At 44.3% G+C, this 22675-nt stretch overlaps 1 protein-coding gene across 2 annotated transcripts; it reads right to left on the bottom strand.

The window, feature by feature from the left end:
- Nucleotides 1-935: 935 nt before the first annotated feature.
- On the bottom strand, nucleotides 936-21821 carry LOC111147721 (aldehyde dehydrogenase 8 family member A1). 2 transcript variants are annotated; one of them, XM_022503942.1, is made up of 7 exons: nucleotides 21615-21821; nucleotides 17500-17647; nucleotides 16234-16389; nucleotides 14477-14626; nucleotides 10260-10516; nucleotides 6712-6873; nucleotides 936-1510 (listed from the first exon to the last, which is right to left on the bottom strand). In XM_022503942.1, exons 1-7 carry the CDS (start codon nucleotides 21750-21752, stop codon nucleotides 1058-1060), a joined length of 1464 nt encoding a protein of 487 aa, XP_022359650.1. In that variant the 5' UTR covers nucleotides 21753-21821; the 3' UTR covers nucleotides 936-1057. The 2 variants fall into 2 exon arrangements, with proteins under 2 accessions (XP_022359650.1, XP_022359651.1); XM_022503943.1 differs by lacking the exon at nucleotides 6712-6873 and having other exon boundaries at nucleotides 1030-1510.
- Nucleotides 21822-22675: the final 854 nt, after the last annotated feature.

Genomic DNA, 22675 nt, shown 5'->3' on the forward strand with positions numbered 1-22675 from the left:
TGGGGAGCAGCACGGCCTGGGCCTTCAGGCAATTCCTGTCCAGCTGGGCAGTCAGACATGCAAACGGTTGGTTTCAGTTGGTGTAGGAAGGGCTGTGCCTGAGGAGTTCCTGAGTTGCATGCCTGAGAGGGACAGCGGAGAGGGGGAGAGGGAGGGAGACACGGAGAGGAGACCCAACACAATGTGTTCGATGAACTGTAAGACTGTGGCTGCTATGCAAGCCACTGTGGCTGCTATGGAGACTGAGAGCCAGCCCTGGGTTCAAATCCTTCCTCTGCCCCTTAGCATTCGTGTGACCTTGAGCATGCTACTTTAATCTCTGTAAACCTCAGTTTTCTTCTCTGATCATTAGGAGACCTAAAAAAAAAATGCCATGAGAAATACCTCTATCACTTTGCATGAAGTCCATACCCCTAAGAGGAATAAAGGATAATTCAAGAAGAAGACATACGTCATACTGGCTACTAAATTGCTTAACGTTTATTCTTTTAGGATTAGTGGGTTGTAAGCCTCATGGGAGACAGACCCGAAGAACTGGAATTGATTACACTCGAGTAGAAATGGATCAAACTATTTCCTCTTCTTGCTTCAAATTTCCTCCAAAAGTAGTCATTATTTTTATTTTTCTTTGTCCTTTTACAGATGTATTTAGTGGGACCTACCATTTAGGCCTGCTTGGACAAATTCTATGCTATGTTTATCATTGACATTCTTATATATACTTAAAAATGAAAAAAAATGATTATCTGTGAATTTCCAAGAATTCAATCAAAACAATGAAAAAAACTACAGCAAGGACACAATAGAGAAGGAACCTGACAATTACTTGGCTTCCTTTTTGTGCATTTCTGCTCAGAAGTCTCTTCTTTGACTCCACAGGGAAAACAGACAGCCTCTCTGTGACAATGAATGAAAAGGACAAACTGCAGAGCAAGAGGTAGAGAAACCCCGCTGAGCAAAGATGTGGCAGGAATTTATGCTGGGATATCTGCTCGCCGCACTGGACTACTGATTCTCTGCAGGCAGCCATGGACCACGGCTTCTCCACTAGCCAGGGTCAGTGTTTAATGGTGATGGTTTTGACTTCAGTGAAAAATTCGTAAGAGTCCTTGGCTCCTTCTCTACCTACCCCAGAACTCTTCATCCCCCCAAAAGGAAGGTTGAGCTCTCTGATGAGCCAGCAGTTCGTCCAGACCAAGCCGGACTGCAATTTCTTAGCCACCCGGTGGATACGGCCCACATTGCTGGACCACACCGTGGCTGCCAGCCCGTATTTAACACTGTTGGCTCTTTGAATCACTTCCTCTTCGCTCTCGAAGGGGACAACACATGTCACTGGACCAAATATCTCTTCCTTCATGCAGCAAGATTCATCCTTAATGTCTGTTATCACTGTGGGAAGCATAAAGTATCCTGCACGATTCCTGGGGGGGAGACTCAACGTGTCCACCCCCTCACCACACAGAATCCGGGCCCCTTCCAACTGGGCTCTCTTGATGTAACTTCTGACCTGGGAGGGTGAAAACCATGATTAGCAACATCTTACCATTTGCCTTGACACAAAGCAGCAGAAAGCTCGATATTTTTGAATCATCTAGGAAATATGGATAAGGCCACTGCTAAGAGATCTAAAGTTGATTGTCTTATTGCTCAGCTGCTAAGCCTGAGGGCAGAAGTGCTCTGACCATCATTTGGGCAGTCAGCCCCCAGACGGAAGAGGAGGGGTGTCATTTCTTTACTATCTAAGTCCGAGGCACATAGATAAATGCTTTTCATACATTCTCATTTAATTCTCTCAAAACTCTATTAGCTATGTATTATTACCGCCTATTTGCTGATGATAAAATTGGACCTCAGAAAAGGTAGATGGTTCATACCACTAGTAAACAGGAAAGCTAGAATTCACACTAATAGATACACAAAAGAATAGTTACTCCTTGTGCGGGGCGGCGGGGGAGGGGGCTCTGTCCATTGCAGAATATGGGAGATTGAATGGTGCATAAGATTTCATGAAAGGCCAAGAAAGGCTTCCAGAACAAATCATTTCTAACTTCTAGTCTCATTACTGATTGCATTCTGAAAATATATCTAGTTAATATAGAATAGCTAACTATAATGGGAAATAAATTATGTAATAAGTAAACCCAGTAACTTGGAGACAGTGACAGATGTTTATTCACAATGGTTGTAGAAATGACTCCTTATAAAAGGATATGTACGTTTATGTATGGAAATTTCATTGCAGTCACAATGATAACATTATCCTACCCCTGAGCATAGGAGAAGTAGAAAAGTGATCTCAAAAATTAAAAGTATAAAACAACAGTTAAGCGGTACATCAAAGGCAGGGTAAATTTTGAAACCATACTTTGGATCCCTACATATCACATATTCATCTGAGTATTCTGTCCCATATTAAGTAAGTTCTCCATTGTAGAACCATGCTCAACATAGAGTTATGTGTTTGCCATATAAAAATTAAAAAGTACTGTTGTCTTATTTTTAATTTTACTCTAGCTTATAGAACAGTTAATAAACCATGAGGTCAAAGACTTCTAAAAGATAGAATATTTGGAACAACTTCGTATTCCGCTCTGCTACACATTTTCCCCCAACATGTGCAATGATCTCAAAGCTCTCCCAGAAAAAGCCCTTGTCTAGTTTGCAGATGAAAACTAAATTAGGTCTGGACTTCTCTTTCCCCTATTCTCTTACTCCTCTTGAAACAACCCACTTAGATTAATTAAGAGATGCCAAAGGCAGCATAATGTGTGTACAGGGGAAGTCGAGGTAAAGATTTCCAGGAGCACCTGCTGAATGCAGGGCCAGAACTTTTTTCCATGATTAAACACAGAGTGGCTTCAGATCATCTCATCTACGTGGAATTTCATGATTATCTCGGAGACATTCTTGGATAACAAAATATGAAGGAAAGTGTCTGTTTTCAAAATGCAAACCTTTCAAAAATTTTAATATATAAGATATATTAAACTCACACTAAACTAAATTTATTTTCTGGATGATAGAATGATATTTCAACTAGCAGCTCAGGAACTGAGATGTTCAGGAAAATGTGAAAAAAGAAAATGTTGTGACTGCTAATATGCCGTAAAATGTATAAATTATAACTACAAAACTTTCTCTAAGAGCAGAGAGTAGCTAGTACTTGGTAGCTTTGCCCATAAAATCCTAGCACAGAGGTCAGGTGGGTGGGCGGGGAGCCCCAAGAGTTCAAATCCCAGAGCCTCCACTTGCTCGCAGAGGGATTTTCAATGCTCAGTTTCCCCTCTGAAAAATGGGAATAACACTCCCATCTATTCATAAGCTTAGATAAAATGTATGTAAAATATTTAGCATAATGTCTGGCACGCAGTAAGTCTTTTGAATGCCAGCCACCACTGGTGCTGTTGGTGAGGAAGGTGATGGTATCACACATCATCTGAGGCTTACGAGCTGGGAAATTTCAGAGACATGCCCACCCTGCAAGTCAGTTTGTTTTAGTTTGTTTGTTTGTTTGTTTGTTTTTTAATCCGACAAAAGAAGCTAGCCTACTGCAAAAATGGACCTTTGTTAACAGCCTGCAGCCTGGCCCTATCGGGGAATGCACCCGTGAATTTGCCCTGCGCTCCACCAGCCTCTCTGTTAACACTCAGAATCCCATTTCCGATTTCCTGCATCTTTGGGCAGGCTGGCATCGAGCCAGATTCTCTGGACAGTCGCGTGGAAAAGCATTCGAGGGGGGAAAAAGAAAAACAAAAACAAAAAGCAACCTGTGAAACAGGCAGAGAGCCTTTTCTACCCTCCTTGAGGACAGAGTCGCCTGCATCCCTGGGAGGCAGGCCAGTCACTCATCCACTTAGGAGCAAGCTGCATCTCTGTGAGGTTCTGAGCCCTTTGCCATGACCAAACAGCTTAACAGCTTCTGCATATTCTAGTTGGACTCCTGGGTCACTGCCTTGCCATCTATCCTGACAACCACAGAGAAGCAAGATGACACAAAGACCCCAGACTCTGCAGGGCTAGTTTGCTTCAAAGCAGACACAGACCAGCTGCAGAGGAGAAGTGGGATAGAAGATGGCCGCCTGGCCTCCCCTGGGACGCAGCCTCCACAGCTCTCTGGTGAGAGTCGAGGACAGATGACCACTGGTGGGACGTCTGCATGCCCTTCTTGATCTCTGAAGCAGCATACCCAGCTGAAAAGAGTCCCACTGAAAAGGCCACATTTACACTGCCCTAGCTGCTTCCATTATCTCTCTCTCTCTCTCAAGGGCCAAGATACCCAGCGCCTCCTCACAAGAATCCATCTGCAAGCCCCCCATCATGGGTCCACCTGGTGGGAGACTCAGAGGGGGAAGTCGTGACTCCTTGCATCTGGGCACCTGTGCTCAAGGTGGAGCAGTGAAGATGACAGATGTCCAGGAGCCATCGAAGTCTTAGTAGGACTGCCCCGTGGCCTCACATGGGGGAGGCAATGTAAGCCCACCTACGGGGCGCTCTACTCTAGCAGGGAGAGATCCAGTCTGTAGGACGACAAAACAAGAGGGCTCCACTGATCGCAGCAAGTTTATATGTGGTGGAGTAATGGGAATACGATCTTTAGTGTTCTTCCCTAGAAAAATAAAAATAAAATAAAATGGCCAGGGCACCTGGGTGGCTCAGCCGGTTGAGCATCTCCCTTTGGCTCAGGTCGTGATCGCAGGGTTCTGGGATGGAGCCCAGCATGGGGCTCCCTGCTCAGCTGGGAGCCTGCTTCTCTCTCCCCACGCTGCTCATGCTCTCTTACCTGCTCTCTCTCTCAAATAAATAAAATCTTTTAATAATAATAATAAAAATAATAATAAATTGGCCAATGATTTAAAAAATTTTGAAATTTTTTTAAAAGATTTTGTTTATTTATTTATTTGACAAAGATCACAAGTACACAGAGAGGCAGGCAGAGAGACAGGAGGAAGCAGGCTCCCCGGTGAGCAGAGAGCCCGATGCGGGGCTCAATCCCAGGACCCTGGGATCATGACCTGAGCCGAAGGCAGAGGCCTCAACCCACTGAGCCACCCAGGTGCCCCAATTTTGAAATTTTTAACTATGTGTACAAAATCTTTCTCCCTAAAAGCAGCAGAGCCATGGAGCTTTCTGAAATGAGTACAGAGTAATTAATTGTACTTTGTTTTAATAAGCAAGTGCCTGAAAAATTATTTTCTATAAGGATCAAGTAGAAAGTCAAGAGAGGTTAATTGAAAAATCTGCAGATTGGCATACGGTCATGTGCTACATTGGTTTCTTAGTGTGGACAATTGTATCGTTTACTTGGAAGATGTTAGCAAACGGGAAAGCTGCGTGAGTGGATATAGAAACTCTCTGCCCTGAGATTCTGAGATTTTTCTATAAATCTTAAGTTATTCCAAAATAGAAAGTTTATTCCTTTTCTTAGTTATTTGACCGAGATAGAAAATATATCATGGTAAAAATACAAGGGAGTTTTTAAAAACTTCTGTTTGAAAGATAAATTTGGGCTTATGTTTGAATGTGGTCAGGAAAAAAAAAAGCAAACTGCTAACTGTAAGCTTCACCATTTTCAGAGTTATTCATGGCACTTAAGTACACTACACTGAAAGGACAGTAAGCAAACAAAATCCAACCAACATGTTAAATAAACACTTGTCTTTCCAGCATAATTTGGTTTCATAGAAGATGGTATTTCTGGGCTAGGATTCGTGAGGGAGCGGTTGACACCGGGCCTAAAACCTCGTCAATGTTTCAAGTCTTAAAAAAAAATCAAATATCATTTGTGGTTTAGATCTATTAGGGTTCTTGGATTTTGTCTACACCTTCTGTGGCTACAATGCTAGAAACAACGGGAATCCCTTCTGATGTCCTGCAGGACTGTTTCAAACCCTCTCTTCCCTCCTGAGCCCTCAGCACCTTCTCCCCTCTTCACCCTGCTTCGTAGTTCACTGGGAAAACTGAAGAAATAAGAGGAGACCACTGAGCTGCTATACCCTTGGCTAAGAGCCTCTGTGCTTCACAATGCTGTAAAGAACAAAGTTAAAATGTAGTAAATCTCCCAATTCTATACAGAGTCAAAGATTTCTACAAACTTAAGTAAAGGCTCTGTCCCTCACTGGCTAACGGACAGGGGTACATCTTCCTTGGTGGGTCTCAGTTACCACAGCTGAAAACAAAGTCCCCCAGCTCCAGCGTTCTGTGACTTATTTTGGGAGTCACATCAGGTAATACATGAAGATGACCTTAAAGACCTAAATTCCATAAACCACCCAGAGGCCATCAACGGCTTCTCCCACGTAGACCACCACTAACTCTACCCACTAAGGACCACGTAACCAGCAGGCATGGCACATCCAGAATTGCATCTGCTGTAAGCCACAGGCAGAACCCATTCCACTGGGAACTTTTATCGATGGAAATTCCTGCCACCCTTAATCCACGTCATTCTTATCCGCTGACCCTTATGTTTAAAATTTCTCTTCCTTGCTCTCAATGGTATCTACATGCTGACATCTCCAATTCATTTATTCCGTGTAGACATGGCTTTAACCTGGACAACATCTGTAGACACTGTATCCAGAGACCATTTCCTACAGGTCAGAATTTTTTTAAGAACAGGGTGGTAATGACAACATTTCAAAGCAGAAATGTGTGTTATTCCCTGCACTGGGCTTCTCCCCAAACTCCCATTGCAGAAAACTGACTTACTTTCTCCAAATGAGCTTTACTTATCAGAGCTCCCATGCTGGCCGATGGATCAGAAGGAATGCCAACTTTCCACATTCTGGTAGCTTGTACAAACTTCTCCAAAAATTCACTATAGATGCTCTTCTGGACAAAGATTCTGCTGGTACAGAGGCAGATTTCGCCCTGCCAAGAATGACACATGAAGACAATGACGAGACACACGCCTTCATGAGTAGGTCACCCTGCATCTCTGATCACCTACCTGCCAGGTGCCAGGCACTGCTCGAGGCCATGGGAGACACTGATAAACAAAACAAAGTCCCACCACCAGGAACACACACTCTCGTGGGGAAGTCAGACAACAGCACAGGTCAATGAGCTCAATCAACAATACAATTTCAGGTCATGAGCAAAACAATACAAGAAAACTAAGCAGAGGATGGGAACAGAAATCAATGGGAAAGCGCTGCTTTTAGTCCCTTGGAGTAAAGGGAGTTCTGGAAGGCTCTTATGGGGAGGGGCTGTTTGAATTGACCCTTGGTTGGTGGGGAGGAGCTGACTGGGCTAGATGCCAAGGAAGGCAATTCTCAGGAGGCAGGGTAGACCGGCTTCTTGCTGCAGGAGCGTGCTTGCAGGGGTGTGGTGTGTGAGGCAAGGCAGAAGGCAGGCAGGGCTGAGGCTGGGAGTGGAGGCAGGAATGGGGGCAGGGAGAATAAGAAAGGAAGGCAGGAGGTGAGAGCAAGGCCCTACCATACGGAGTCCCACAGACTCACAAGGAGTTTGCATCTTGCTCCCGGGATCATGAAAAGCCGGTGGAAGGCTTTAAGCAGCAGCATGATATGATCGATTTCCATTGTTAAAGAGTTGTTCCAGCAGCCATGGGGAGTAGAATGGAAGAGAACGAGAGTGTGGTCAGGGTAGAGTTCACAGCATATTCCAGCAGTCCAGGCATGCGGAGGTAGCTTGTACCAGTGCAGAACCAGCGGAGCTGGGCGAAGTGATAGGTATCCACCGACATCACCAGATTCATAAAGGGACATGGAACCCCCAAGTGCGAGAAAACTGGTATTGGTGCTCTGCGGAAGCAGGGGGGGTTCCAGGATATATTAGAATAATTGAACCAAAAATATGGGTTGATGGATTAGTGAGATAGGAGGTTGGGGTAAGAACAAGGTCAAGTCCCAGGTTTTTGATGGAACCTCAGATGGTAGTGCTTTAGCCCCCAAAGGCAAGCCTAAGGCAGGGAGAGGAGCGGTATTGCAGGGATAGGGGATGGAGGGAAAGCAAGAGATCTGCTTGGCACGGGTTAAGGTTCGGATGCCTCCTAGACATCCAAACAGAGATACTGCCTGTTCGGGGCAGAGATGCTAACAGGAGCCTGAGGGAAAAATGATCCTTACTATCGTCTGAATATAGCGTGCGGTCACTTACAAAAAAAAGTCTAGACATCTCAAATCATTATGTATGTATGGTTAGTACATTTCTGCATAAATAACGATTTTCACCACATTTATATTTGATCTTCAAACCATCCTAACAATGGAATATTTCTAATTATTTTGACAGCTGTGCAAAGGTGTATTGTCCAAATCAAACAGTCATTGTTTTGGAAAAAAGAATTCTCTCTGCAACCCAGCATCACTGTAAGAACTATCTGTGTATCTGGCTTGGGAACTCTCTAGACACAAGTGTCCCCTGCCGTGTGGGGAGGGAGGGTGTGGTAAAGAGAGTTGGGGGGTTACACAGTCAGTGTTTTCCTGATTACTTAGTGCCAGGAAAGCCTAGGTAATGCCAGGATCTCTGGTAGCATGACTTTTGAGGAAATGAGAAAAGGGAAATATTATTTACTGCATTCCAGAGACTGTGCAGGGTGCTTTTTTCATAATAATTCTACGATGCCATAGGTTTCCCAGCTTACAATTAGGAAATGGAGCTTTGAACGAACCCAAGCGCAGGGCCACCAGGCACCAGAAGTTTCAACTTCAGGCCGAGTGATGCTGAAGTCCATTCATTTCTTCAGTGTCTCACAGCTTGTCGAAGTGTGAGTGCGCCCCTGGCCGAAGGAGACTACGTGTGGCAGAGATGTTTCAAAGGGGCCCATTATGTCCAACTGAGGAAGAAGTGTTCACTACATGGGACTCAGCTCTTGGTTAAGGAAAAAGAAACCAGCCCCTGTAGTTTGCCTAAAATCTGCCTATTGTCTTGAATTAGCCAGTTGGGATCCTGTCCTCTTCCCCAAGGACATTTAAAATACCCCCCCCAAGAGGAAGGTTCTCTTAGCAATTTCAAGTTCTGGCACAATCCTGGTAGCCAAGAAGCCACAGTCCATCTCGGCGCTCAGAGTACATTTTTTTTTTTCATGCAGAGTTCACCTGATGTCCTCTGGGCTGTTTCGCAGTCCACAGCTTGTCCCTAACCCCCCCTGTTTTGTCACTAAGACACCAAAACGCTTGATTTCATTGTTCATTTGGATACTTGTTTACTTTAATGATTGAAATAGCTGCATCATAAAATTGCAAGTCTATTTTCTAAAATCTTAAAATTTAAGTCTGTTGATCCGGAAAAACGCTCTCTACAGACGCAGTGAAGCCACTTTCTCTAAGAATGACTGTGAGAGAAATAATTACAATGATAACGATCACAAAAATAACCACTGTCAAGAATGGTTTTCATTCTACAACTCACAAAAATGCTACTGGAAGATATCATTACTGCTTCCAGGAGTTTCCAGGCAAGGAAATGAAGATTCAAAAGGTTACGTAAAGCAAATTGGGCAAGTTAAATAAAGATATATCTCATTTCACTCATCTTTCTTTCTATGGCAGTTCTAACTCTTTAGTAGATTCTTTGTTCACTGCTAACATTTTTAAAAAGCAGGCCCTTTGGAGAAAATCATTCAGTATTTGTGCACACCTGCTCTACCCGAGACCTGATGCTGGGGCGTTTAAAGTCGAATGTAGCCCCAGAGCAGACTCTGTGGGGTTTACCATCCGGTCTATCTGGGTCAGTGTTCCTAATCTTTTGGGATGCCACCGCCTCGAAGAATCTGCTGAGAACTGTGGCTTCCAGAAAAACATCTGTTACACAATTTCGGGAGATACCAAGTTGCCCATGACTCTGTGACATCAGCAACGTCCCCTAGACTGGTTTAGGCATTTATTTCTAAGTGTGTGCTACATTTGGGATGCTTTGGGGAGCACAAGGTTTACTGGAGATAGGACATTCAGAGAGCAAGAAGAGAATGGGGGTGACTCTATGAATACAGGGATGAAAAAGCTTAGAGGAGCAAACAGTCAATCATTTTGCCCATGGCTTATACCCAATAAAGCTCAAGAACAGGTGTTTGCCCAATAGAAGCTGTGATTCCACAAGAACCACAGATGGACATTGAGACAAAACAGAGTCGATGGCATAGCACAATGTCAAAATCTCCTTTCCCTGAAATAGCCCCAGATTGACCCACTCACTCCTGGCTTGGCACTGTGATGAAACGGATCCAGGCTGACTGGGTCACAGAATTTTAAAAAAAAACAAACTCAGAACAAAACACACCAACCCAGAGGACATACCTGGTTGGCGAAGCTGGACCTGACAGTCGTTGGAATGCACTCCTCCAGGTTGGCATCCTCGAAGATGATAGCGGGGTTCTTGCCCCCCAGCTCCAGGGACAGCTTCTTGCAGTGTGGGGCACTCAGCTGTGTGATCCGCTCGGCAGTGGGCTGGCTCCCCGTGAAGGAAATGAGAAGTACCTCTGGATGGGACACCAGGGCCTCGCCAACCCTGGGCCCTGTTCCAAACACAATATTTACCACACCTGGTGGGACACCTGGACAGGAAACAGAACAGTGTCCAGGTCTGTATCTGGATGGGATACAGAAACAGTAACAGAAATTACAACAGTAATTCTCCGTGTGTTGAGAACTTTCAGTGACAAGGAGGTTCTCCTTGGAAGTGAAGTAGTTCGAATGGAGGGGAGCGTATTTTATGGCTGTCTCTAGTTTAATGGCAAAGCAAAGACTATAGCTCAAATCCAGTGTGCCCTAGGTGAGCTATTTCCAGGTGCTTTGCCTTAGAAAAATGAAGAGTAGAACCGTCTAATTAATTCATTCCATAATATTGACTGGGCATCAAGGGCTCGGGTCACAGAGATGTCCTCAGGCAGGTCAAGCCCTGGAAGGTAGAAGAACCCTGCTCCACATGGGCGTTGAGGAGTCACGATTCAGTGTGAAAATGTGAAGTGGACAGAAGGAGAGATTGACTGGCTTGGCCCAGGGAAGGGAGGGAGGGCTCCCTTGGGCTCCCTTGGGCTCTCTTGGGCTCCTCCAAGAAGGTGAGTATTGAGTTAAAGGTCCTGTGTCCCATGGTACAGACATACACTCTAGAACTGACTTAAAGTGCCAAATACATCCTAAAACGGGAGCCCCATCTTTCTAGCATGAGACCCTACTGCTCCCCACTGGCCCTTCTACGCTAAGGCCCTAGTTTGCCAGATAGATTAATACCAGTAAGTGCCCGCATTCACTGTGGGCCAGTCACTGCTGGAAGCGATCTAGATCTCCTAGCTACTGGATGAGGCAGGGAGGACTCATATCCTCACCTCAACCAATCTGAGGCAGAATGAGGCTAAAGGACAACCACTAGGAGGCAAAACCGGGGGCACACGGTTAACAAATAATTACGTGAATGAATGAATGGAGACTTAGTATATATTATCCAAATCAGAAATGGTCCTTGACTCTGGAAAGCTTTATGTGTCCAGAAAGAAAATCTAAGTGCAATCGTGTTGTGTCTTAGGGTTTAGAAGATTAGCTGAGTTTCTTTCCCATATTTCTCCAGCCTGGAAGTACAGAGATGCAGAAAACCTCCAACGTGTAAGGTTTTTTAACTACTTCCCTGCTCCCACTACCTTTCCCTGTCCAGGTTAGACATTCTCTTTCTAAAGAAACATGCTCTGTTGGATTCAAACCATCTCTTCCAGAATATGCTTTTAGAGTACAAATAACAAGTTGGCATTGATGATCCATCATCAACCAGAACACCTTTCCATCAAGCCAGAGCCCTGGTGTGATCACCTGAGGGGATCACCCCCCTCACGTGAGCCTCGGAGACAGGTGTGGGGAATCAATGACTCCTGGTGGTATCTGGGGGAGCTTCCCCTCTAATGGCCTCTCCTTTACCCGCAGGTGCACACATACTGAAATCTAGCTCGGGTTGGTCCTGGATCACAGGTCACTCTGCCATGGAGGACAGGCCCAGAGTCAGACACCATGTGACAGCCGCTAAGCCCGTGTTGGGGCAAAGAGGGGGCTCAGGAGAGGGGCCCTCACGGTGGTTGATGGGGGAGAAACAAGGTCAAGTTTCCCACCATTTGCAGGCTGGGGGGTCCTGCATCTCCATCAGACAGTGAGCATGTGAATATTTGCCCAATACTTTCTGATTGGGGTTTGGGGGCAAGAGAAGGTGGATTATTGGGTTTTATAAATCCTGAAGGCAAAAATGGATCAAATCACAGCTAATGTATACAACAGCATTTTAATGAAGAGTGAAGAAAACTCAGAAACACCACATATTTATCATCCCAGGAAAATGAGTTCACTTCAGCAGGCCAATTGCGATCTACACAACGGCATTAACACTTTACATTCCCTTGAGCTTTGGTGTTAATGTGTTTACCTACTGGCCAGTAATTCTCAGCACCACTTTGCCAATTTGATCGAGACAGTAATGAGATTTTTCTACCCTTAAGATATGCCAGTTACCAGAAAAAGGAGGCACTACGTTGGCAAATGATAATTCAGTAAAACTCAGAATAGGTGGCTAACAGACAGCACAGGGCATAGATTCCCTGCACCAGGGACCGGGATGGGGAAGGATGGCAACAAGCTTCCCCTGGGCAGAACAAAACTAGGAAAGGACAGAATTCTGCTTTCCCTGGACACTGCAGGAATGAGGCAGGCGTCTGGTGCTGTCAAGAAGAAATAACTGTTCTAGAACTACAAAAGGGGCACTCACTGTATACTTTTAAAATTACTTTACTTCACAGGAGGGTCAACTGTCAAGTCTGTTTGAATGCTCCGGACCCAAGGACTGGCTCTATAAATATCAAGAATGCACCAGCAGGTCGTCTTAGTTTTCTTTTGTGTATAGTATTCAACACATCTCGTACAGATTCTCAATCCAAATGGAGAAACTGAGGGCTTAAGACAGGTGCAATTTGAGCCTTACACTCTCCGTGGTCCCCAGAGGAAGAAAGTTTAGCAAAGCCAGCAGAGGCAGGAAAGGAAGGAAGAACTGTCTTGGTATAACAAGCGTATTCATTCACTAGAAATAAGATCAACGCTATGCAAATACATGGAAATGTAGAACTCTCTTGTAGCCCAGGAGCTGGGCGTATGGAAGGGGAGAGTGCTTAGGGAAGAGAAATCTTCATAGATCAAGATGTGGTTGACTTCAAGAGAGAGTGGTTCTGGGAACACAGCTCTGTGGCTTCGCCCCACCTGCAGGGCTGCCCTCCCCAACATAGATCACGGCACAGCATCGGCCCCTTCTCTCTACTCCAGGGAACCTATAGCCAACAGAGAGGGAAGAAAGGCCTTGGAACTCTGTAGATACTAGGCACTTAATTTTGCAAAGAATGGCATTAGAAAGTGATCCCTCATGTAAAGAAGGAATGATACCCTTGGGACATTAGAGAGATAGGCACATTTCTATCATAACCCTCTAGAAGCCTAGGGCATCCATAAATGTCACCCCAAAGGCTGAAGCTGGGGTGTACAATACAAGGGAAGGCAAAAATGGATCAAATCATTCCTTTGTACAATACAAGGGAAATGGGCAGCTAGACTAGGGTCATAAGGCCACATAGTTCGCTCTGCCATCTAAATCCTGGAGTAAAAACTGGCTCAACTTTCTTGGAAGCCAATATGTATGTTTTTGCTTAGAGAGATAAGGTATCCAGAAGAGGGAGGTATGGATTCTTTCCAAGCACCTACTTTATGGATATGGGTGAGCCCAATACTACCTTCTCTGTGGACTTGAAGGAAGTACACAGAGCAGGGTGATATGGAGACCTGAGCAGAGGGACCTAACAACGAGGGGCTTTCCTGTAGGTTGCAAGCTAGGTTCTCCTGACACAACCCTGGTGCAGAGTCAGACTGCACCCATGCTGAGTTATACCCTAGAACCTACCCAGGAAAATACCTTGAACGTGGCCAGGACACTGTTGACATAAAGAGGCCAAGGAGCCGTATTATATCAGCTTCCACACGGTGGCTCCAAATGTAGAGAAAACTGAGGGAGGTATATTCAAATCTCTTAAAAATGCCCATTTCTAGCAGGTATCGTATAACCATACAAACGAGAGAAGTACTTAAGGGCAGTCTTATTTGCATCAAGATTAACAAGTGGTTCAAATAGAAGATTTTAAACCATCAGCTGAAGACGATCTCTGGAACAGGCTGGTGTGGGAGTTGACAGGGATCTTTAAGCCTGTTCTCACTCACAGGTGTGCAATCATGTCATTGCCTGCCAGACCCCCACCCCACCCCCGCCGGGAGGACAGGGGTGAAGAAAAGGAAGGAGTGTGATCCAACCCTGTGTGTGAAGGGGATTTCTCAGAAAAGGATCAGAGAGAGGAAAACCAAAGATGTCAATGGAATCAATTTTGGTAAGCAGATTTCTAGTCAGAACAACTTTTCACATGTCAGCGACGTTGTGGCGGCTGAGACCCACAAAACTTGCAACCCCAAAGCCAGTCCTGTACCTCTCCAAAGCCACCGCTCATTACCTGCTTTCTCCAGGAGTTTGCACATCATCCACGCCGTCACTGACGTCAGCTCGCTGGGCTTGGCTATCACGGTATTGCCAGCCGCGATGGCCGGCGCCACCTTCCAGGTCAGCAAGTAGAGTGGCAAATTCCAAGGGCTGATCAGACCAGCTACAAGAGGAGAACAGAAACACTGCCACCAAAGGCAGGACCCTCAAACTAGACTGGCCACACTGGGTTTATTGACGTGGAACTCCTCCACCCTGCATGAAACTTGGGCTTACCCTTCTAAAACCTCCACCTTGGCTTACTTGTAGCCAACTTTGGGGAAATAACTCTAAAATGTATTATAAGCAACTGTGCCTCTTAAAACTATAAAGCAATACAATTTACTCTTTTCTTGTTGATGTAACAGCTGTATTTATGAACAAGGGCAATGTAAGCTCCAGGGCCAAGAGGCTGTCACCTATTACTAAACAGTTCCAGAATGTGATGAGTTTTGAGATTTATAGACTGGCCTTTACATTTTTTTTAAACTTCTCTCTCCTTCTTCATCATCCAACTGTCTAACTACTATTTCTTTTAAGTTTTTCCATCACTGTTTCTAACCTGTTGTGGATTAAGGCATAAAATCTCAAGCTTTTTAGAATTAGTGGTAAAATAAGAGCAAATGAATTCTTAGTCTGCCATGTGGGGGCCTTCTGATTAGTAAAGCCAGGGAAACTTGATGCATAGACTATGAAATCCATTTTGGCCAGCCAGAGGACTTTTTAATAAAAAATTCTCTCTGGGTTATCACCTGTTTCATGACCAGATAGAATTGCTAAATAAGTAACAGAACCAGCATCTAGAATGTGTCTCCATGCAATGTTCTGAAACCATAAAACTTCCAACCATAAAACTCTCAAAAAAAAATTTACTTTATGAATTTGTAAATGGATTCATCTTATTTATACTCTTCCCTTAAACCTATGCTGTGAAAGTCAACATATATTTTATATGATTATATTTCTCACTAGAAAATCTTTTCTTTATAGGATAACAGAGTTTTTTTTCAGCATGATATATCACCATACTTCTAAGAGAGAAGTTTGAGTTTTTCCTAATTCCTTCAAAATATGATTTCCAAAGAGTTCAAATAACCAAAGTGGTAATGTGTCCTGTTTTCATTCCTTTGAATTTATTTACTTTTATCCCATCATAAAATGTAACTAGTTAAGTATGCATATTTGGGGGTTGGAGGAACAGTGACATCTAGTGGACAGTTTGAGTCATTGCTCAGGTTCACTTATCCTCTAAAAGAAAGCAGGAAGCAGTTAATTCAGAGTGCTCTACACGTACTAATTTAATTCACACTAACATATATAAATATAAAATTAAAACTATTCTCCCAGCTTTTAAGACAAGAATCCTGAGGTATAGAAATGTTATGAAACTGGCCCCCGCACATACCCAAAATCCTTGCTCTTGACTACAAAATTCTCTGGGGGAAAAAAAATGTTTTTTAATGTTGGGGGCGGTGGAAACCTTCGTATGTGAATTTCCTCCCGGCATCCTTCTTTTCCTGCTAATTTCCCAAGAACAGTGTTTCAGGAATAAGTAGGGAATGTGAGACAAAGAAAATAAACTAGAAATAGATTTTTGAGGCCCATTCATTTTCAGCCGAAGTAGAAGTCATCTCTTTCCTTCCTCTCGGTCTGTTCCTTTAGACGAGTTCTACAGAATGGAGGGAGCATCCCTGGGCACCCCCGCAGAGCAGGCTTTCCCCCAGCACCCACCGATCCCCACCGGGGCCCGCACGGTGTAGTGCAGACAGCCCAGGTGGTCCATGTGCGTGCACTCGGACGTGTGGTGCAGGATGGAGGAGGCGAAGAACCGGAAGTTCTGCACAGACCGGGGAATGTCCATGGTTCTGGCCAGTGTTATGGTTTTCCCTGAAAGAAGCCAACAACAGAAAGCACCGTCCGCCTGCTTCCCCGGGGGATGGAGAAGACATGATCATACCCGTATCCCAGCTCACGCGGACGGAACGTTGGTCCTCTCCAGCCTGAAACTTCATCCCCTCACGACACAGAGAGCTGGTCATGGTCTCATAGAACCGTGAAATAATTAGGTATGAAGTTATCAGATGAAATGGGGGGGGCATTAAAATTAAGTGAAACCATCTTTGCTTTGCGGGCTGAACAATTCGTGGCTATCATGAATCTGCCAGAGGCTACCACTCCGCTCACATCAGCTCTTTCAAGTCAAAATCACCAAGCTTTGTAGCTGCTAGGAGGGCTTGGAGTAATGGGTATTAAGACAGCTGTAGCTGCACGACACAATGAAACCACTTTGACAAACAGATGATGTATACTAAACGTCTTCCCAACACGGGGTGGAGTCCTTAAGATGGGAACGTGCCAGAAAGGCTGAGGGGACCCCAAGGATGCCGTGTGGCCCTCACTCACTCACCACGTGCCCCATGTATGCCCTAGCTTCTGAACTGAACAAAAAGAGAAACATAGCTTTTCTGGGTTGTTCCTTAGTTGTCTTTGGTGATTCAGGGGGACCCCCAGTGTCAGCAGCACTGGCAGGAAGCATCTCCTTAAGAGTTTGGATTCAGGCTGCCTTCTAACTCTAAGCTAATTTATAAGCATCCGTATCATTTTAAAAGATCTCGGGGTTTCCCAATAGATATTACTATTGGACATTTAATCCATTACTTACGCTTCTGGGAAGGAATTAAAATTGGGAAGTTGTGTTGGGAGTTTGATACTGACATACAGATTCTTTCTAAATAACCTGCTCTTCAATTATTTTTGCTTTGGATGGCCTACCTAGAAGGATCCTCTTCTTCCCTTTGCCCCACATCTACTAGAGGGGGGCAACTTGGGGGGGCTACTATGGAGGAAGTACCCGAGTCCCATCCCTTGTAGTTAAGAGGCTGGAGGTCACCTGACCAATCGGAAGTAGGGCAGGCATGGCCGACATCTGAGGATTAGTATTGCACTCTTCCTTAGGCACTGCACTGGCCGGTACAGGACGGGCCAGCCGCAACTCACCTTGGTCCCTGGATTCTGCCTGGGCCAGCTCCTCCAGGGACTGTTCCAGCAGATCCGCCAGCCGGTGCAGCACCTGCGAGCGCTCCTGGGGGCTCCGGGCCGACCAGCCCGGGAAGGCTGCTCTGGCCGCCTCCACTGCGGCTTCAATCTTTGAGGAGCAAGAGGAGAGGGTCAGCTTAAGACCGTTGCTCTCGAGGTTGGATGAATCCAGAATACACAGGTCCACCCCCGCCTAATTTCCTTCTGCCTGATTTCAAATATTCAAGGCCTCCTCATGCTGAGTTACCTGCAAAGTGGTGTTTATGTGACCAGAGAATCAGGGGCACCACAAAAACAGAGAAGAATGCTCCATTTTGACCAGGGTATTCAGATGCAACCATCAGAAGAAAGTTATTTGAATTTTAACAGATGCACATTTTTAATCACGTTAAAATACAAAAATTTTTCTCAGTAGCGTATGAGAGAGAAAACATCACTAAGATGTGTAGAATCCCTCAGCTTTTAATCCAGATCCAACATATCTGACAAAGTCTGAAAGTTTGTTTGAAATCATATCCTCAGATTGTCATTTCCACTGAAAATGACCACTCAAGGGGCGCCTAGGTGGCTCAGTGGGTTAAAGCCTCTGCCTTCAGTTCAGGTCATGATCCCAGGGTCCTGGGATTGAGCCCCGCATCGGGCTCTCTGCTCAGCAGAGAGCCTGCTTCCCTTCCTCTCTCTGTCTGCCTCTCTGCCTAATTGTGATCTCTGCCTGTCAAATAAATAAATATTTTTTTAAAAAGACCACTCAAAAATTACTAATTTTTATATATAAAGAATATGCTAAATGCACAAATTATTTTATTTCACCTGTTTTAGAATTCTGTACCCTGACTATTGCTATACCCATTTTGCGGATGAGGAAACCGAGGCACAGAGAACTCAAGTAACTCAGCAGAGGTCACACAGCTAATAAGTGACAGTGTCAGGACTCAAACCCAGATCTCTGTGGTTCCAAGACCACAGCTGGCCTGCTATGGCAGAGCCACGGTCCCTGTAGCCTGCCTGGCTCTGCCCAGTGAAAGAGGCCTCTGTGGGAAAGGAGGGCATCCGTGTTTGAACAGATAGCTTGGAAACCTGGCTTTGGAGAAAATCCAAAAGGAAATAGTATATGGGAAGGTTCGAGCAAGGCCAATTCCTGCAAGGCAAAATGAGTCTTGGGGTCTTCAGCGAAGTCGAAGCAGTCTTTCCCGGAGATAGCAAATCCATAGCCTGTGTCTCAGCTTTCTCCCCCATCACACGCATGACAAGACTCCAGAATTACTCACAGCTTTCTTCCAACCCTGGGCTCGGGCCCAGCCTCAGAATCCTTTTCCACAGGCTTCAGGCAACCACAAGCCTCTTTCTTGTGTCACGTGACCTGATAATTCAGCCACCCTTTCCCCCCAAATCTGATCCACACTCCTTCTCTGTTTCCTTTATAAACAGAGTCACTTCCAGCTGAGCTGAATAAAGGATGACGTGATTCTCCTCTTCATTATACATTTCTGGAAAAGTGGTGGTTTCTGTTGAAAAGCTGAATCTCTACTGTGGACCGGAGGACGGGATGAAGGGAGAAGGTGGGCTGTGCTGTTCACCACCAGAAGTCGCCTCCTCCCAGGGGCCTGGCTGCCAGCCAACAAGAGAAGGGCTCCTTCCTCCCATGCTCAGTGTAAAATCTCATCTTCCTGAGGTTGTCGATACAAAATCTAAGATTTTTGCTATGCAGAAAACTCAGGTCCAGTCATATGTTCTAAGGTGGCTTATGTCTGTGTAGTATAGAATACACATTAAATCTATATGAGCAAAAGCTAACACCTGGAAAGCATTTACGTATGCCAAACAAGAAGGGCTTTGCATCAGTCTGTTTCATCCTCAGAACCACACTAGAAGACAGGTATTACTGTTATTCCCATTTTATAGGTAAGGAGACTGAGGCACAAGGAAGTTCAGCTCTAAGTCAAGACAGTAGATACTGAGCAGTACAGCTGGTCTTCGGAGCCATGCGGTCGGACTCTGGTTTGTGCTTATGATCGCAAAGCTATCATGTAAATGCCACCGAGAATCTCTGTGTGTGTCTGTGCATGTGCGTGTGTGTGTGTGTGTGTGTGTGTGTGTGTGAGATCTAGGCATCAGAGATGAGAATGTTAGCTCACTGTCATCTGTGGAATAGGGTGATGATAGAGTCTTATTAGTAGGTTGTTATGACTCCCATTGGGTGTGATTTGTATTAGAGGGCTTAGTCAATGTGGAGCACACAGCAAAACCTGTTAGCAACACCAGCAGCACTTTCTTTAACAGACTTTCTGTGAAACTGGGTGTGCAGTTTGTGTGTTGATGATATTTTTCAAGCGAGCAAAAACTGAGACTTGTGGGATCAGAGAGAATATCTGCAAGTTAAATTGCTGGGAAATCCAAAATATTTATTCCTCTCCTAGCAGATGCCTCTGTACTACATTCTATCTTCTGAAAAGGCATGAACCATTAGCCGCAGAAAATATTTCAACAACATTTGTCATATTTGTCATTTTTAACAGCACTTTGGAAAACACTTAGAGACCAGGAGGATTGGATAACACAAAGCTGGATTTCCCACATCTATCCCAAGTCATTTGAAACAGAATTGTGGGTTACAGTTTAACCAACAGATTAGCCAATGTTTGCAAACTTTTGTCCACAAGTCTAAAGTTTTTTTTTTTAATGCAAGACAGTTTTAAAATATTATTAAAAAAAGAGAAATAGTGGCTTAGTATCAGAAGGCTTATTTATAGATACTTATTTGTATATGAAGACTACAGTTGGCTTTTAAATAATCTAGTTCTAAAAAATTGTTTTAAATAATAAATAAATAATCTAGTTCTTTGTGCCTTAAAAAGTAAAACCCATTAGGCATTAGATGAGCATACACACATTAGCCATATTCATCACCCCAGACACTTTTACATTGTCAATGAAATAACTGATAGCTAATTGAATATATCCAACATTTTATAAAACTTCTTAAATAAAATTTTGCATCACTAAAAAAAATTTTAATGTTTGTACCATTAAGCACTTTGAGTGATGGTGTTAAATTTAAATGCAAGAATACATGGGAATTTGATTTTGCATTTCATCAAACGATCAGTTTTAAATCACTAGATATTTTAAAGACATAAGGCATTATTAGAGGATAATCTAAAATCAATCCCTGGGTTTTTCACTTTTGCTTGTTTTAGTGGAGCAACAAGTTTTTTTTGTTTTTTTTTTTTTTGGGTTTTTTTTTTTTAGAAATCCATGAATATAGTGGCAAAGTTAGGCAACGCTTAGTAAAGAAAAGGAAACAGAAACACGGACCATTCTTAACAAAAAATACTTTTTACTAGACCGCTAATAAGGGATGTCTGAGAAATGTAGCTGTGTATTAAGACGCCTCATTGATCACTTGCGTTCTGCACGAAGTCATGGGCTTTGTGCCAGGCACAGGCATCCCCATTTGAAAGCTCACAGGAGGCCGCTCGCTTTTACGTTAGCACCTGTTTTCACTCACCGAAAGAAATACGAAGAGGATTTTCACTTCTATGAAAAAAGCCGCTACCATACTTATTATTTCTTTCCCAAAAGCCAAGTTGCCTAACGCGGACTTCCTGAAAATGGAGGATAGTCTTCACTTTACACCATTTCAAAAGGTGTCATAAGAACGCTTTCGGATAGCCTGGGAATCCTGCACCCTAAAAGTCCCATTACCAAGCAAACCTTCCCAGCACTAAAATCTTCCCTCTGCTAGTGTTTAACAATTCTACACCTTTTCCCGACTCCCTTTGCTCCTAGAAAAGTGACACATAATTCATCAGCACATGAGGTATATTTCCATCTTCCCTAAGTGAATATACTCACCTCTTCTCTCTCTCTTTTTTTTTAAGATTTATTCATTTATTTATTTGAGAGAAAGAGGGGGAGGGGAGGGGCAAAGGCGGAGGAAGAAAGAGCCTTTAAGCAGACTCTGCGCTGAGCACAAGCCCAATGCGGGGCTCGATCCTACGGCCCTGTGATCACACAGAACCTGAGCAAGACCAAGGGATGCTCAACGAACTGCCCCAGCCAGGCACCCCACTCACCTCTTCTTTCCCACTGTTTGGCACTCTGCAATATACTTCCCCCGTGGACGGATCATAAGAATCAAGATAGGAGTTACAAGGTACAAACTTTCCATTAATGAAGTTTTCTAGCGTCAGAAGTGCCTTTGTTCCAGCCATGGTGAACGCGGCTCGTGCCTTTCTCCTTGGCAGTTGTCTCCTTCGGTTCTCCCTGCACGGTTCTCTACCCTGAGTTAGCCCCACCCTCGCTTCCAGTCCTAAAGTCCTCATTTGCCAATCAGTGAAAGTGGGAGGTGGCCTGACGCTCAGGAATGTTCCAGTCTCCAAACTCCGAGTGAAGAAGATTTAGGAATATTTCACAGACTTCCAGTATATTATGAGAAAAAGATAATAATATGGTAAGCTTGTGTCCATGGCCCTTTAAGATGTCAGAAGGCACCTGTGTGACTCTTTTTATTGGGTTCACACTATAAACTATTTATTGTTCAAACATGGAGGGCCAGACCCTGAAGCAAGTCCTTGACATGAATCCACTCATTTATTCCACGCAACAATGCTTTATAAAGTGAAGTCATTAAATCCCTGAATGGTACAAGGAACTGAGCCTCAAAGAATTTGTCCAAAATCTCTGTTAGTAAGGCATGAACTTTAATCTGTTTATCTTCAAATCATGTGATTTTCTTCAACACATCACTGCCCTAACTCCGCAGAGGTGACTGAAGACAGACTCCCTCTTTCCGTCTCTCGTCTGTTTTCCTGCCCTCTTCGTGAACAGTTCCTCCATCCTGAAATCAGCAGCTCACATCCTCCCCACTGTGCCACGCCAGTAAGGGCACAAGCCGTGTCCATGCACAGATACAAGTAACCTACAGGGATTTATAGCCACGATGCATGTAAGAATTTCTATAAATTGGTAAGGGAAATGAACAATCCAATTGAAAAAAAAAATAAGCAAAGTCTATACAAAACCAATTCATAGTAAAAGGGATGCGATTGGCTAATGAAGGCCTGAAAGGTGCTCCACCTCACGTTAATCAAGAGGATATGAAATACAGACAGGTGCCCTGATTCCGCAGTCAGAC

This window comes from Enhydra lutris, unplaced genomic scaffold (assembly GCF_002288905.1).
Source record: "Enhydra lutris kenyoni isolate GAN:26980312 unplaced genomic scaffold, ASM228890v2 scaffoldscaffold17, whole genome shotgun sequence".
NCBI classification, from domain to species: domain Eukaryota; kingdom Metazoa; phylum Chordata; class Mammalia; order Carnivora; family Mustelidae; genus Enhydra; species Enhydra lutris.

What these genes read in the sequence shown, in the direction of transcription:
- LOC111147721 (XM_022503942.1), bottom strand. Translation starts at nt 21,752, where the DNA reads ATGGCTGGAACAAAGGCACTTCTGACGCTAGAAAACTTCATTAATGGA. An exon ending in GGCAGAATCCAGGGACCAAG is followed by an intron (nt 16,390 to 17,499) that starts GTGAGTTGCGGC and finishes GGCTTCTTTCAG; the next exon opens with GGAAAACCATAACACTGGCC. An exon ending in GTAAAGCTCATTTGGAGAAA is followed by an intron (nt 1,511 to 6,711) that starts GTAAGTCAGTTT and finishes TCACCCTCCCAG; the next exon opens with GTCAGAAGTTACATCAAGAG.